At 32.1% G+C, this 17517-nt stretch overlaps 1 protein-coding gene across 1 annotated transcript; it reads right to left on the bottom strand.

Moving 5' to 3' along the window:
- Nucleotides 1–1325: 1325 nt before the first annotated feature.
- On the bottom strand, nt 1326–12975 carry LOC143082796 (excitatory amino acid transporter 1-like). Its single transcript, XM_076258652.1, has 11 exons — nt 12776–12975; nt 11927–12001; nt 11039–11161; nt 9381–9459; nt 6944–6986; nt 6080–6206; nt 5092–5218; nt 3926–4159; nt 3374–3568; nt 2706–2840; nt 1326–2408 (listed from the first exon to the last, which is right to left on the bottom strand). The coding sequence occupies exons 1-11, from the start codon at nt 12918–12920 to the stop codon at nt 2222–2224; spliced, it is 1470 nt and encodes a 489-aa protein (XP_076114767.1). The 5' UTR covers nt 12921–12975; the 3' UTR covers nt 1326–2221.
- Between the last annotated feature and the right edge of the window lie 4542 nt (nt 12976–17517).

Below are 17517 nucleotides of genomic sequence, written 5' to 3'. Positions count from 1 at the left end.
TGAAATGATCTATTGACATGCGTACTAAAGACTTTATCAGATATTTGAAAATATTTGAAAGCCAGGCAGTTTGCGAGGTTTGGCTAGCCAAAAAACTAGGTGCAACCCACCATTTTTCTTAAAATGTCCTGTACCAAGTCAGGAAAATGACAGTTGTTATCCTATAGTTCGTTTCTGTGTGTGTTGCATTTTCGTTTTTCTTTTGTTGTTGCACTTCAGTGTTTCTGTTGTTTTGTTGTTTTTCTGTTATAGTTGATGTGTTTACATCAGTCATGCCAAGAAATTGCCTCCGTTGAAATTCTGCAAATATCCCATAGAGAAAATTACATGGATGATTAATATTGACAATTTGGTATATGACCGTGTTCTAAGCGACATGTACATAATTTTAATGTCATAAATTAATTTGTAGAATGAAATCAAATCTTTAACTACTAATGAGTGCCGTAGGAGGTCTACCGGAATTTTTAGCTAGCATTTCTTGGCATGTTAATAAAATTGAGAATGGAAATGGGGAATGTGTCAAAGAGACAACAACCCGCCCAAATAAAAAACAACAGCAGAGGGTCACCAACAGGTCTTCAATGTAGCGAGAAATTCCCGCACCCGGAGGCGTCCTTCAGCTGGCCCCTAAACAAATATATACTAGTCCAGTGATAATGAACGCCATACTAATTTCCAAATTGTACACAAGAAACTAAAATTAAAATAATACAAGACTAACAAAGGCCAGAGGCTCCTGACTTGGGACAGGCGCAAAAATGCGGCGGGGTTAAACATGTTTGTGAGATCTCAACCCTCCCCCTATACCTCTAACCAATGTAGTAAAGTAAACGCATAACAATACGCACATTAAAATTCAGTTCAAGAGAAATCCGAGTCTGATGTCAGAAGATGTAACCAAAGAAAATAAACAAAATGACAATAATACATAAATAACAACAGACTACTAGCAGTTAACTGATAAGTTCGTAATCCAGATTCGTTTCATGTCAATCGATTTATGACTTTCGATCAGCGGTATACTACTGTTGCCTTTATTTACGGAACATTAAGTCCCATGAAACAAGAAAAAGATAAATTCAGGTAACAAACAAAACTGACGTTATCACATGAACATCTAAAGGTTCAAAACTTGGTGCTTTTACAGGATAAGCTTACACTGAAATACATCCATCAATACTTGATGCGACATCAAGGTATAACACCTTCTAGTGTAAAAGAGACTTGGACCATCTGTACGTGTTTATCATTGATATTCAGGTTCATAGTTCTTGGAATGAAAGGACATTTTGCTAGATATATGAGCAATTATAACAATCATGTTAATAAACATATTTTCTTTTCATGTTTGCATAATTATTTGAATGTTAAAGGCAAGAAATTTACAGAAAATGCATACATGACAATACATACATGACAAAACAATACATGACAATACATACATGACAAAACAATACATGACAATACATACATGACAATACATACATGACAATACATACATGACAATACAATACATGACAATACATACATGACAATACAATACATGTACACCATACATTTATGTGGAGCGCATTTATACCAAAGGTGTTATTTGGAAACTTGGATCGTATTGTTATACCGCGCAATAGCTACTGGGATATTTTGTGATACCCTTGACCGTCCGTCCCATTTTTATTCGCACTAAACTTGAGTTTGCCCAAAATGTTATGAAACTCATAAATAATACTAAGAACCAAAGGTTGCAGACTTGGTTCGAATTTGGGAAGCAAGTCAGTAACCATTCTATCTAGAGTAATGTCCAATTACACGTAAAACTTTAAAAATTGCATATTGGTTTTTTTTTTTTTATTTCTGCATAAGTTTTCCTGAACCAAATTTACCAAAACTCAAACACAATGCTTAAACCTTTTAAAACGCAGACAGATTACCTTTTTGGGTTGTTAGTCATTTACCGTTTTATAATAACGCCCTGTATTAACTTGCAAAGCTTGAACGAAGGCATTCGTATCATCGGACACATTTTGTGTTATAACAATAATTATTAACGAAATATACAATGATGGTCAAATAATATATTGATTATATTGTTATGAATTATAACAGACATAATATGCTGATCAAAGGAAACTTATCTGAATGATGAACTGCCTGCAAGATACAAACGAGTGTTGGGCTAAGGTACATTAAGCAAATGATATCAAAGGCATTGATTAAATGTTTACTCTTGTAGGTGTTTTTCATCATCGACTACCAACGCTAATTGTATTCCATTGCCATTTTCATTTATTTCTGGATTGTCTTCCTCATCCTTGTTTTCAGTCATTAACGAAGACAAACACAGCCTCTGTGTAACCACTACACAGGTTGATTGTACGCTGTAGTTTGTACATGACCTCATTCTGTCTCTGAATACAAGATAGAAAAGTTGCATAAGATTTTCAAAAAAGTATAGTAAAGGTTTGTCCTATTAATGTCACACAATTTCAAGTCAACTATACGTAAATAGCAAGAACTGCTATCTTATTTGTCCGCATTTTCTCGCTCAGTTTTGAGATCACGCGATTTCATACGTTTTCCTTTTGTTTTAATTTTATGTTGAAAATATATTAACGAGATAGATATATCAAAACACTGCTATTACTTTTTCATATACATAATCTGTTAATAAAGCACAGGTAAGATCCATAATGCGGTATACTTACAGAAGCCATTCGAAAGAGAAAAGAAGCGCTGCCGCTTCAGGTGGGATATTCAAGGCTGTGAGTAGGATAATCACAGTAATCAAGCTTGCCCCGGCCACAGACGGTACAGCCAAGGAAGAAAATGCTGTCAAAATACTGAAAAATGTATTGAACAAAATTCAAAAAATATCTGCCACTCAAAAAACTGAATATGGAAAACCTATTTCACAGCACTGGAGCATAAGATAGTTTTAAATATGATGCAATTTATAAACAACAAGATGGAAAAATCTATTTTGAAATAGCACAACGTATTTACAACAAGACCAAAACCTATCTTACCCCGTCTTGAAACCTTTATGCATTTTAAGTTAAGTTTACAAACCATGACACAAAATATGTGAGAAAAGCTTAACATTATGTAATGTCAAAAACAAATTACATGAAGATGTAGGATCGGTAAAAATATGCAAATATTTTTACAACTATGCATTTAAATAAATCAAATAGAAAATCAATGTAAGTACGGACAAACAATATTTCAAGATTTTGTGTGTCAAACTTATATCCTTTAGAATTAGTTTAGTTCGACAGAGTCCTACTTAATACTTGTATTCGTTTTTCAGCCGTGCAACTAACAACTATTTTATATGTAAAAAATGTATCATACTTGAATAGTGAACACTCACATGACTAAAATGACCGAAGCAACGTCCACGTCCTGATCAGTGATTTGCATGACAAACAAACAGGATATACTTATGTAAATACAGCTTCCACAGCGTCCGATAGCAGCACATAAGGGTATACTAAATCGAGTGACTCGACGGTCCACTTTGTTTGGTCCTTCTAATTGCCGAATACTCTCAGGGATAGCCATGGCTCTATTATGAGAAATGGTCAAGATCACCATTATATGTATTGTATTTCATATTTCTTAATATGCAATAGCGTTTCTCACGAAGTTTACATGTTATACGTATTGTACTATGTGTTACTTGCTGGCGTTTAATTTTATTCTTTGTATTCATGTGACATGTTTAAGGCTTGGTGAATGCTATATTCAATGATTTGATTGTTACATGCATGTTGTTCTAATTTCGAGATAAGCATTTGACTCCAAAATACTGTTTGTCTCTCTCAGTAGCTTTGATCGTTGACAAAATGAGTGTATATATATATATTTATAACCACCAATAATATCTTGTCATTAATATGTATTAATATTGTGTATTACTTACGTGCTAGAAGTAGCAAAAACTATAACAAAAGCATTAACTAATGTGAAAAGGAATTTAAACGGATTCATTTTCATCAGAGTGAAATACGTAATTGGTACTGCTGCTATTACCACGAGTAAATAACCAATCATTTGTGTTGCTATGTATAATCCAAGTCTACTGAAATCATCCTCCAAGTTCTTTGTTCCTCCAATAGTTTTACCAATCAAACTTGCCACACCAATTGGTGTGAACCTGAAAAAATGTTTTTTTAAGTAAAATTACGAGCAATTACAATTGTAACCTTTATTTCACGGTTTACGTAACTTGGACATGGATAGTACGAGCTTGGAACGTTATCCTATGTTCATTGTTGATTTTACTTGAAGCCTACTCTTATTATCTTTGGTTTTTGAAGGAATGAAATGAAAAAGATACTTTATAATTCCAGGTTAGCACCAACACATATAGTCAACTTGATCTAATGTCAACTTAATATGAAGAAATTCAAACTTTGTTTTAGAAATTTATGATTAAAAAAACGTACAATTTAAGAAAGATTTGTTATAAAACATTTCAGAAGCTAAGTTCTGGCTGCAGTGCTACTGAGCATATGATGTCTTCGGGGAATGATAGTTCACCAGCAGTGGTATCCACCAGTTTTGTAAATAATTATTGTTATGTATGTGCATACAACGAAAACTCTGTTCTATCATGGTTATGAGGACGAACTCAAATTGACACTTAACAAATTGATTGTCGACATCGCGAATTACTTTATCAACATGAAGTGTCCGTGTATGATCTGACGAGTGAAATGTAATCGCCTTAAAAAATCTAAAGACATAACAAATAGTCGTGTGATCTGTAAATTTGCCGTTAGTATTAGATTCCAATTATTGAAAATTCGACCAATGCTAGATTTGTACGGTTGGTAATGAATGCATAGCAAAAGTCGCTATCCTTATTTACTCGCCTATACTCCCTCCTGGCATGTATACTAAATATATATACTTTCCACATGATATTTGTAAGTCCATATCTTTTTGCACATTAATGTATTTTTGTATGCAATCACTACTATATGTGACTCCTGGTGTTTTCCAATGTATTACCTAAATCCACCTACTATACAAAACATCACATTGTTAAAACACAAATTACATCCACAAATATATTTTTCTTACCAAACTAGCTTTCCTAAAATCAGTAAGATAATTTCAGTAGCTGAGTAGAAGAATTTGAAGAAAGGTTGTCCAATTTCTTTTGCTGATGCCGTGGCAATTCCGAACACAGCACAAGCAATTAAAATACCTGTCAATGAAGAAGAAAAATACGAACATGTAATTTATTATATTTTGAGAACCTAAATTTAAATGCGTGATAAATTACAGCCGATTTCAATGAGTGTGTAGCTAAAGTTAATATCTTTAGTTAGCTTGTTTGTTAGCTGAACCGTGACGTAATTGTTAAATAAAGTATACTACCCTCCTTTTGAAGTAGTCTAGTCCTACAGACATATAGATTGGTTATCTGTCGGACTAGTCTTCTCTTAAAGGAGGATAGTTTACCTAGCAATGACTTTACGGTTCAGCTAGCAAACAAGCCAACCAAAGATATTACCTTTGACTATACACTCATTGAAATCGGCTGTACCAAAATTTAAGGATAAAATATATGAAATTATGAAATATGAATAAGTGATGAAATAATTTTCTCGATTTTATGAAAGTGTTTATTTTGTTGAAACGGATTCTTGCAACGAAATTTTCAAATTGTGTGACTTTCTGTTTTAAATTAACGTTGTTCAAAGTGATATTTTAGGATAAAGTTACAAAACTCAGATTTATTTCAAATTGGTAAAAAACTGCATATGTTTTCGATTGTTATTGGTTTTTTTTTTTCATACAGGTACTGAATACAGAAAGTTGATTCACGAATGTAAATTGGATGTCCTGATAACATACAAACAATAAGATGAGTTAAATATCACCTCTATTTACGTATACTATGATAAAAAATTAAACTCTGTTTCTGCAGAATACCTAGATTCATACTAAACATACTAAACCGATAGTTTAATTTTGAGATAGAATATTTTGTATTCAGTAAGTATTCAATCTTCTATTTGTTTTATGATAGAAATAATTGAAGTAGTAAGCTCAATAACTTTACCTAGAATATTTGTACTATTAGCAGACGACAGATTTTTACCAGTCACCACAGTTTTTATTACTTCTACGATTGTTCCATTTACTGTTTCATTTACCCTGTATTGTTCTGTATCATAGCTCGTCATTGTCTGAAAAAAACCAGAAAGTTGTAAGATATATATCTTTGTCAAACTTCAATGTGATGCTTCGGGTAGTGTAGAAAATTTCATGAAATTTTGTATCCTCAATGCTCTTAAACTTTGTACTTGTTTGGATTTATTCATTTTGATATGAGCTTCCCTGATGAGTCTTATGTAGACGAAACGCGCGTCTGGCGTACTAAATTATAATCCTGGTACCTTTGATAACTATCATGAACCTGACTAGCAATGTGTCTTCAGTGATATATGCTAGATGCCCTAGCGTTTGTTCATCCAAATCATGATGAAACCTTGATGTGCTGATGTGCAAGAAGAGTAACAAAACTAGAGAGAATCCTGGACAAGAAGTCAGTGCTGTACACGAAGAATATACAATCTAATTATTTTGTTTTCATATGATATCTTAGGTTTATAACTGAACATTGCATATCAATAGATATATGTATGTTGACTTCATTCCCGAAGTTTTTATTTACTGGGGTGTAGTTCCTTCTTGGCCTAACAGTCATCCCTACTCAAATGTGGATTTCAAACCCTATTTGATTTGGAAAATAATCTGTAAAAAAAAAAAAACATTTAAAGACTGTTCACATATATGTTAATAATACATACGCCCTTTTATTGTAAATATCATACACTGACAATGAACAATTAAGGTTCAATGTGCTATCATAAATTTAATTAACAGTTTTATTTCCGATTCCGTAGATGAATTACAAACTTACCTTGCGAAATGTCGCAGCTATCAAATTGCCAGGAAAAATGTTTCTATTAAAAAGAATATCAAAATGATAACACGATATATTGATGAAAAAAGAGAAGTATGAACTCATCATAGATACTGGGATTAAAATATGTGAGAATTGTGCTTCATAGACTGTGACGTAATATACAGTTGACGTAAAACCTTCCATGTTTTAGTGGAAAAATTAAACAATAAAGTTAAAGGTGAATAAAAAAGATGTAGGATATACATTTAAAAAAAAAAAGAAGCAAATTAAAGACATTTTGATATTCATTGTAAATCATTGCAATATTATACATAGTCTTCCTGGTCGATCTCACAATAGCTGTCTGAAATTATTGTCAGATATTTTATGTCAAAAAAATTTAAAAAATGAGAACAGCGCGTTATAATTGTATTCGTCCAAAGACATTTTCTTGATTAAACTACATCAGCGACTACAAAAGCCGAATATTTGAGCACCAAGGAGATTTAGAACCGAAACCGTTGAGGAGCTATATTACGGAAATGGACCTTAAAAACCAAATCAATATAAGGTCACCTTTGCTTGAGGGAGTTGAAAAATTTAGTTTCTCTATCTTATAATTCCAAAATTTATAAACGCACAATCTTAGAAATGTTTGTTATAAATCATGTTAATTCCGAAAAACTGACTCAAGATGCGATGATAAAATTGAGAATGGTAATGGGGAATGTGCCAAAGAAACAACAATCTGACCATAGAGCAGACAACAGCAGAAGGTCACTAACAGGTCTTCAATGCAACGAGAAATTCCCGCACCCGGATAGTCCACCATAAGAGGTATTTAAGTTATAGTATTATTCAGTGTTTACAATGGTCATGTAAATCAAAACAAAGTAGGGTCTAAACAATGTATGTTAAAACATTAGTATTGTCTAAATAAAACCACGATCGTTCGAGTCAGTTAAAAAAATATGTTGTTTCTATTTTATAATTACATCTTCAAAATGTCAACACTATGATTAATAACAAGACAACTAACAGTACCACTAGTACTATTTTTTGTGACTAAAAGGGGGTTCCAATAATGATAATGAAAACAATTTGAATGTTCCTTTTTTACCATTATGTAAATAGATAGTGATCTCAATGGCACCAATATTTGTTTTTGGAGGTTTCATTTCAGAAAAAAATATTGAAAACAGCTTTTTATATATTATATTCGTCCAAAGCCTTTTTTCTGGCTTAACCTTCACTTGGAAGGCTCAAATCCGAATATTTAGAAAAAAAAGGTCAACGATGTAAACATGGTAAAAGAAATGAAACAGTCAAATGTAGAACTTCTTCGTTTTTACTATTTACATTTCTGATTTCTAACATTTAATCAACTACAAAAATGTCTTCTCAATGCTAGATACCCTTAAATCCAATACTTATGACATAAATTGCGAAAAAGTTACCGGGAATTTTACTCAAATAAATATAAGCTTGACTTGATGTATTTGTATTTTCACATATACAGACAAAATTCAAAATGTATCATATTTTGATAACGATACGAATTGAATTCGCTGAAGTATAGGGTTACAATTGAAAAACAGTTTTGCCTATCTAAATTTCAATAATCATGATAATAGATCTCTTTTAATTTTGATATGTAATAAGTAACATTTTTCACATTATACAATGTATTCATTTCAATATACCATTCCAGTGAACAGAATGTTTTAATTTCGATACAATTTTGTCCTTTATTGTATATTTTTTCCCCAGTATGCATTGAATGTAAACTGTTCTAACTTAAAAATATCAACCTATATTCCTTTTTGTAATATGGATACATCGACATGAGCAAAAGTTACACATGCTACAGCTGTAGAAGGAACATTTACTTTTTCTAAAAAAACTATAATTTTTAGGTACTAGTTGTCAAATCCGAAGTTAGAATGCAGCTCTTTGTGGACAACTATTAGTCTTTTCATATGGTTTTCATTTGGTCATTGCATTTTTTTTTTATTTATTTCGAGATAAGATCCCTCTTGTTTCTTGTGTCCCTCTTTTAATTACTCCTTATTTAACCTTCTTTTTTTCAACTGAACTTGGTAAACAAATTTCAAAAAACAACACAGTATATTTGACCAATGAAATGGAATTACAGCTTAAACAAAGGTAGCTCAACGGACTCATTCCTCGATACAAACAATAAACTTATATAATTGAAATTACTGTGTAAGAATACATGTTTTTACTTTTAAAAATTCTTATAGTTACTTATGTCCCCATTAATGTTCAATAATAGGAAAGCTTATAATAGTTATATATCTAGAGAGGTCAAATAAAAATAATAAAAAGATCCACAATGTTTCGAAAAGAGAAACATAAAAACACTGCTTTTAATTGCAGTTTTGGTATGTGTCTGTACAGTATATTAAACATTATTTCACCCTTATTTTACCTCAGTAAATCGGCAAAAATATCCTCCGTTTCTAAAGGAACCGAGTTAAAAGCATGGACTTCTGTTTTAGCAATTTCCCCTAAAACAGAAAACATATCACACTTTTCGTATCTTCTTAACTTCAATTCACAGAAAATGCATTACATAATAGTATTGATATGTGACTAATACATAAATTATCAACTAGAAAATGCTTTTATCAGGCTTACAGTTCTTTACATTCCTCATTTCCATTCTAAATTTTATACTTTAATCAATTCTCTTCCTAATAAGTCGACATATTCTGCTTCCTTGTCATTATTTAAAGTATGAAATATTATTCCCCCTTGTTGGTAAGTATCAATTAGATGTAATAAAATACTGCCTTATAAGTAGATACCCAATAATCATAAACATGTATTACCAATTGAATATGTATCATAATAAGAGAAGTAGTCATTATCCAATCGAAAGTAAGAAATATATCAAAACTTCCTTTGAGTTTTCTATACTTTCTAGTAATCCCGTAAAGCAGTAAAATGATTCAATGAATTGTCAGTTACATATCTATATATATATATATATATATATATATATAACTGTCATTTCAATATAATTACATTAGATGTATGTTTCATTATAAAACGTTATTTTGATTGGCTAAATGCACAGCACGTGATATTCCTCAAACAATTGCATTACACAATAAAACTTAGTATTCATGATAACACGAGGTCCGACAATAAAGTGCACAGTTGAATTAAATAAAAAAAAAATGATAAAAAAAATTGTGTTTTCATGATCCTAGCTAAAAAATGTAATTATAAATATTGAATGCTTCTTTTTGTAACTTCATAGGGTTGTAAAAGCGTTGACCGTGCGCACATATTAGAATGAAACGCTTCTGCGCTTCATACAAAATGTACTTTGGTCAACGCTTTTACATCCCAATGAAGTTACAAAAAGAAACATTCAATTCTTAACTAAATTGCAATGCAGCATTTGCCAAAAAAACAAAGACAAAAAAATAAAACCCGAAGAATAACGTTAACAACGTCTTTTGACAATTGATTATCAAATATAGTTTGTGTGGTACTTGTTATTTCCAGTGGTCTGAGTAGTTCACTTATTTACAGCAAACATGAGCCTCTCAACACTGAGGTCGTGAGTTCAAACCCGCCCATGGTATCAGACAAATAATAGTACACTAGAATCAACACAGAAAACTAAAGACTGGGCAACACAAAACATATATAAAAGAGGGGCTTAAGATACCAGAGGGACAGCCAAACTCAGAGATCGAAAATAAACTGACAACGCCATGGCTAAAAAGACAAAAGCCAAACAGACAAATAATAGTAAACAAGACATGGAAAACTAAAGACTAAGCAATACGAACCCCATTAAAACCTTGCATTGCTCTCGGAAGGGTTAGCAGATCCTGCTCCACATGTGGCACCGGTCTTGTCGCTCATGGTATTAAAAACCCGGTAAATAGTCTAATTCGGTAGGTCACATTTGTGAAAAGGGAAGGGGATTGTAGTTACGACATAAGGAACATATCTGATATCAACTGTGGAACGCTTATTCCATAACAGTCAACCAACTTGTGATGGCGTCCGTAAAATGTTTGATTGTTTTAATTAAGTTTAAAGATAAGTAATTCAATACTACCTCACCTGGTCGGACGATAACGCAAAGTATACTACCAACTAAGCATCCAAGGAAATTCATTGACATTATATAACCAAGGCATACTAAGCTAATTTTACCATTTGCTTTAGGATCTAGGGTTGCTGTTCCTGTTAAAAAATTTACATGGATTTCATCAATGAAAATAGTATAAAGGAATATCAAAAGTATAGTTTCGTTTAAGATACAAGTGTAATCATTTATCAAAGATTAATGAAAAATTAACCCATAAATACACAAAAAATGAAACAGTACAGTTAAAATGTAGCAGTAATTAGAATTAGTATCAGTTTTATGTAAACTGGTAACGTTTCATTCCTATACAGATAGCCTCAACTTCTGTTGTGTCACTAAGTGTTTGTCTCATGTAGGTTTATTTCGCTTTTCTTTTTATTCATATATGACTTTTTTTCAATCGTTCCGTGATGATAACGTTTAACATGGCTTTTTAACAGTTTTGATGGATTTTCACTTTTTGTATTTACCTTAATTATCGGCATTTTTATAATACTTTTATACTATATTTTTAACATGTTATATTTTGAAAATGATTTCTTGAAATTGTCCTAAATCGTTCATTAATGATTTTCATAATAGTTTCTCTGTTTTAGTGAAAGTATCATGTACTAATTACACTTTCCGATATGATTGGAAACATAAAATCAAAAGGAGAAAAAAAAACCCTTAAAGAAACTGATTTGTTTTACTTTTCAAATGTCTCAATTTATGACTGTATTTGAAATATGCAAACGTATCCCATTTTTTTTTATATTCTCAAATTTTGTATTTAAACAAATTTAATTAACGGTTTCTAGTATGAAAACACTACACCTAACAACCTAACCACATGCACTCACATTAAATATCTGAATTACCTGTTATAACTGAAGATACTATCAGAGGAACAATCATCATTTTCAACATGTTTAGGTAAACCTCCCCTAAAATACCTGAAGAAATACAAATATCTACTGGTAAACATGTTATTGATGATAACAAAATATTAGTAATATCATTCAATAGATTATTACACGAGAAAAGACATAGCTGCAAATGTTTGCACCTATCCTAAGTCAGGAATCTGATGTACAGTAGTTGTCGTCCGTTAATGTAGTTCATACGTGTTTCTCGTTTCTCGTTTTTATATAGATTATACTTTTGGTTTTCCCGTTTGAATGGTTTAACACTAGTTATTTTTGGACCCGTTTTAGCTTGCTGTTCGCTGTGATCCAAGGCTCTGTGGTAAAGGCTGTACCTTGACCTATAATGGTTTACCTTTATGAATTGTTACTTGGATGAAGAGTTGTCTCATTGGCACTCATACCACAGTTTTCTATATCTATAGATCAAAACTTCGTATTCTTTTATTATTCGTTTACTAGTACTCTTTTTCTAATGGCTTTTAACCAATGGTTGCATGTAAACTATAAGAATAATTTAGGATGAAAAAGTAGCTATGTGTAGCTTCCTACCGGTTAAAGTATCCCTGAATTGTTTTGATAAACGCCCAAAATCAGTAAGACTGTAACTTTCAATTGCAGGTCACAAATAAGAAACTACCAAAGGTTTATGTTTTAAATCAAGAAAATAAACACCATCAACCCTTTTCAAACAAACAGGTAACGACGATGACCAGTTATTATATATAGATGTGTCTGCATTGCCATTAAATAATATCCCTTAATTAAACTTGCTTGTATGTAAAAAAAACTTAGTTTACTTACCAACCCACATGAGTGTACTATCTGTTGGGTTTGTATTCCGAACAATCACACCTATGATGAATCCAATTGCAGCCCCTACTAAGGTTAAAAGGACCAGCAAGTTTGCTTTCACAATTTCCAAGCACTTTTCTCTGCCTTTTGGCATATTGAAATTATTGGAGAAGAGTCGGTATGAACACGTTTTATTAATTCATCAAATGTTGGACACATTTAGCAAAAGTTATATATATACCTTAGAAGTACTTCATTTATGGAATGAGGAAAGGTGTAATTTTTTTTTATTTTAAAACTGTGTGTCGAATTTCATACTTTTACATATCAAGGATATGCATCTTAATTGGGTTCGAATTCACTGTCGTTTTGACATATCTAGATGATCACAACCAGGAACAACTCAAATAGGCAGAAAGATTTCTTGGTGTGTTATATGAAATATGAAACCAGACAAAACCAAGTATGATCACCTTTGAATTAGGCGTTCAATATCTTTTTTCAGTTTTAAGTACTTGAGACTGTGGCTTAAATATTTTTAAGCTTTTTTTAAAAAGCTTTAATTAATACAAAACTTTCAAACCGATGACCTCACTTTACCATTTCAACTATCAATTAAATTCCTTTTTTAAGAAAATCTCATACAAACCATAAATGTCGTCACCAGTGTAGTCGTAAGAACCGAAGAGATATATGTAGTTGTATGCTAGTTTTGTTTTAAATAACTATTTTTTTTTACCATTGACAATGATTAAAGTCATAAGAAACCTCAAATTAAAAAAAATAATGCATACGTGTTTTTATAACACAATGAATAGTTTTCTTTATAAAACTTATGTACATATACTTTTTTTCTGAAGAACATTCTTTAATTTGTTCATATTTAAAAGAAGTTTACTTTCTTTTAATTGCTTCCTTCCAGGAAGCAATTCCCAGACATATTTTCCGTATTCAAAGTGACCTCAGTGTGACCCATCTCGTAAGAATTCGGTGATCGCAATACGCATGGATGTCCATAAAATAAACTATTATCTGATTGTACATGTTAAACACGTGCTTAATATCCATGTTGTATTGTTGATTGTTGACAAACAGGTGACAATCGTTAAACTTCGGCTTCAAAACACGAACTTTCATTACCTGCCATATTTTCACAACAACACTGACCGATTGAAAAAAAAAATTGACGATTATACGAAATTTATGCGAAAAAATTTATCAGATCGTGCACAGAAGACTAAGTTTATGATGTTTGTATGCATTGGTTCAAGAATTGGAATAACATTATTTTTCACCGGTCATTCGTTTATTATGACTTTAAACTAATAGAACATATTCATATTTATTACCCGATTGATCCTTGTCCTGACATGTTTATTCTTTTAATTTCAATCAACGATTGGTTTGTTTGATCTCATTTTGGCGTCAAGTGTTCTTGTTTTCCTCTAAAAAAATTATGGTGACGTCATGACAAAAAGGTCATCATGACTGATGACGTCATAAAGAAAGTACACATCATTTAGTAGATCAGTAGGGGAAAAAAGAGGAATAAATGTGTCTGCATCTCGACAAAAAATGATAAAAACATCAGAGGAACAGATTCCACCACCAAATATCGTGCCATACGATATATGATTTACTTTGTTTCGTTTTTCATTGATTGATTTAAAAAGTGTATGTTTTAAAGTTTTGAAAATTTGAAGCGTGTTTAACCCGTATCTTTTTCATTAAATGTCCTGTGCCAAGTTCTCATCAAGTAGTCCTTTTCTATGTATGTTAGCGTTTGTTTTTTTGTTGCAGTTCAGTGTTTCTGTTGTTCCTTTGTTTTCCTCTTATAGTTGATGTATTTCCTTTGGTTGAAGTTTGTTACCCCGGATACGCTTTATTGATTTATGACTATTGATCAGCAGTTACCGTTACCACTGTTGCTTTAACATGTTTAATTGACACATTGATGTTTAACACACCACGATCTGCTCATGTTCTTACAGGATGCGAGGTCTGCTTTCTTTAGAATAGGCAAAAAGACAGTTTATAAAGTATCAGCACAATCTATCCGTGTCTGGTATTGACATATGTTTCAGTGTGAAGAGATTTCTAGAATCTATATGAACCTAGATGCAAGGCTAGTTCAGTACATGTTGATCTCAATAAACTGAAAGTAAAGTCAGCCCTATCTAAAACTCTTCCTTAGTGATACTACCTTTTCAGAGCCATCATTTAGGCAACATATTCTCCGAGGTTAACTCTAAGTTAACGTCTGAATAAATGACCAAATCGCCAAACCACCAGCCGGATCACCTTAGGAATATGGATAGAAAATGGAAGATCGTTCAATTGTTCCAGTATGTTTTGAAGGACTAATGTACTCCAAATTTCCACACGTAAAGAAACACACAGCTTACATATGCTATGAATAGAATGTGTCATGCATTTGTTGTTGTCAGGGCAATGTTGATTTTTAAAACAAGCTTACTCATCAGACTTTTTTCAGAGGATTGCTTCATTGAGGGTGGTGATTGAACTATGAACCTCAATGTGTAATTGCACAATTAGTCATGTGTTTTGCTGCTACTGGCCTCTGACTCCGATGTAAACGGAGATATCTTTTTCATAAAAGGAAAACACGACGAACAAAACATAAAAAACTTCCCAGAGGTATCTGGCCTTGACGTGGTTGTTAGGTTTTCAAACCAAAACCAACAGAAGACATTTTGTATCGAATATTTTAGAAGTGTTTCATACCATGATATCGACATCAAAACATCATTTAAGAGTATTGTGTTACCATTTCAAAGTACTCAATATCACATGTGGCATGTTAACAAAACTTGAATGAAAACGTGTTTACATGCTATCATTAAAGTATTGCTTAGCTTACTACCAAAAGAAATATTTTTGTTAATTATTACCGATATTTTGTTTTTATAATCTTATACGTTTGAAGCGGCGGGGGTGGGGGGTGGGGTATTGGCATTTATCGCTGACTTTCATGCATTAAAGTGATAAACTGAATTTGTGCAACGATCATAGAGCATAATGCAATTCGTCGCTGGGCTTCTAAATTGTCGTATCTGACTTTTTGGGCTAAAAATGCTTTTTGACACCAATGGTCTGGGCGGGAGGAAATCTTTGGTATTACAAAATAGCATACAGTTAGACCAATCAAAATGTGTGAAATAAGACATATTACAAAATTGCCAATGTCAGTTGTTTGTAAAGTTTGCTTCCTAAATGTTGTATGAAAACTTGAAAATCGTTGTAGAATGGCTTTGGGAAAAAAATAATTGTACATTTCTTTATTTCTGTGAAAATAATTTAAGTTCTTGGATAATCCAGAAATGTCAAAGTTTTTATTTCACTGCTATTTACAAAAATGTTCAAGTTCACATACAACATTTTGGAAGCAAGCATTTTGCCAAAATTTTCAAAGCCTGTTTGTGAGACATTTTTTTTTCTGAAAAAATTGTACAACATTTTAGAAGCCCAGCGACGAATTGATTTTGTTTTAAAAATTCATCAAAAGGGAAGCCGATAAATTTCTAAAAATGAATATCTAAAAATCCAACATTGATTCTGTTCTCAGAGGACATTCATAAAAAATTTGCACCTTTTGACACCCTAGGACAAACCTCTAAGAACATTATATTACTCTTTAAAATAGACCACATACGCCGTGGGGTATTTCGGTCCATCATATATATGATTTAACCTCAACCTATAAACAAAATCCAAGGGGTCGCATGAAATCCAACTGCGAGACTGGGAACGTCGACTATATTTATTCTCTCACAACTCAACAACTACGGAAAGAAGTGACATGTCAGAAACAAAATGTCAAACCTAAAGTGTAAGCAAACGATGATATTGCTCAGTATGACATTTTAGCCCAGTCAACATCGGTTAAGCCGTTCCTGCTATGCATGCCTGACCAGCTATGATATATTGTATCGATCGACATATTCGTGATGGCAACGGTAACACTCCTGTTATGTCGATTTCAGTCTCGTTTCTCATAACTCTTTAAGAGTCATTTTGTGTAATGAGTACATTCCTGATAATGCAATCCATCTATTGGGAATTAACACGAACGTGGCATATTAGAAGAGATTTATTAACCATACGACGTGAAAGGTATGTTAATGTTGAGAAATGGGAGTTTAATATTGTAACGCTGAAATCATTACGTTTGTCATAGATTCTAATTTGAAGTCATCTACTTGTACCAACATCGAGGAGTAAAATAAGATATGAAGCAAATCTTCTAGGTTCGATTTTATCATAAATTTCTTTGAGTTTTCTTTGGTATGTGAAATGCAAGCACGCATTGCAATATTGAATGCTGACTGACACGACAGCATCAACCTATTTGTGAGTTTATTTGAAGATTTTTGCAAGTTTGTTTTTCGTTTTGTCATTGAAATGGTTTTATATGAAGCCTGCTTCCTTTGAGTATCACAAGGACTGCAAGTTGAGGGCACAATTAGAACCCATTGGATTAACCACTGTATGCTGAAATGTAAAATAAAATATTGCTGTTTATATTATTATCTTCGGTGTGTTTGGTGTTGAAATCGGTGCGGTTCTTCTAAACAAAAAATTTAATCTAAAACAATAACTGTGTATAAAAATTTCAATCTTTGTAGAAAAAACCTTTCTTAATGAAAATTTCCATCTGATTAACAACGCTTGTTAAAATTCCCAATATTTATCAAAAGCTTGTTTAGTGTAAGACCTTTAGAAAAATGTTC

The sequence above is a fragment of the Mytilus galloprovincialis genome, chromosome 7 (assembly GCF_965363235.1).
Source record: "Mytilus galloprovincialis chromosome 7, xbMytGall1.hap1.1, whole genome shotgun sequence".
In the NCBI taxonomy this organism is placed as follows: domain Eukaryota; kingdom Metazoa; phylum Mollusca; class Bivalvia; order Mytilida; family Mytilidae; genus Mytilus; species Mytilus galloprovincialis.
This window is presented reverse-complemented; position numbering and strand designations above follow the sequence as displayed.

Coding starts and splice junctions, on each gene's coding strand:
- LOC143082796 (XM_076258652.1), bottom strand. CDS start 12,920: ATGCCAAAAGGCAGAGAAAAGTGCTTGGAAATTGTGAAAGCAAACTTG. Junction 6,207..6,943: donor TAGCTGCGACATTTCGCAAG/GTAAGTTTGTAA, acceptor GGTTTTTTTCAG/ACAATGACGAGCTATGATAC. Junction 4,160..5,091: donor ATTTTAGGAAAGCTAGTTTG/GTAAGAAAAATA, acceptor ACATTTTTTCAG/GTTCACACCAATTGGTGTGG.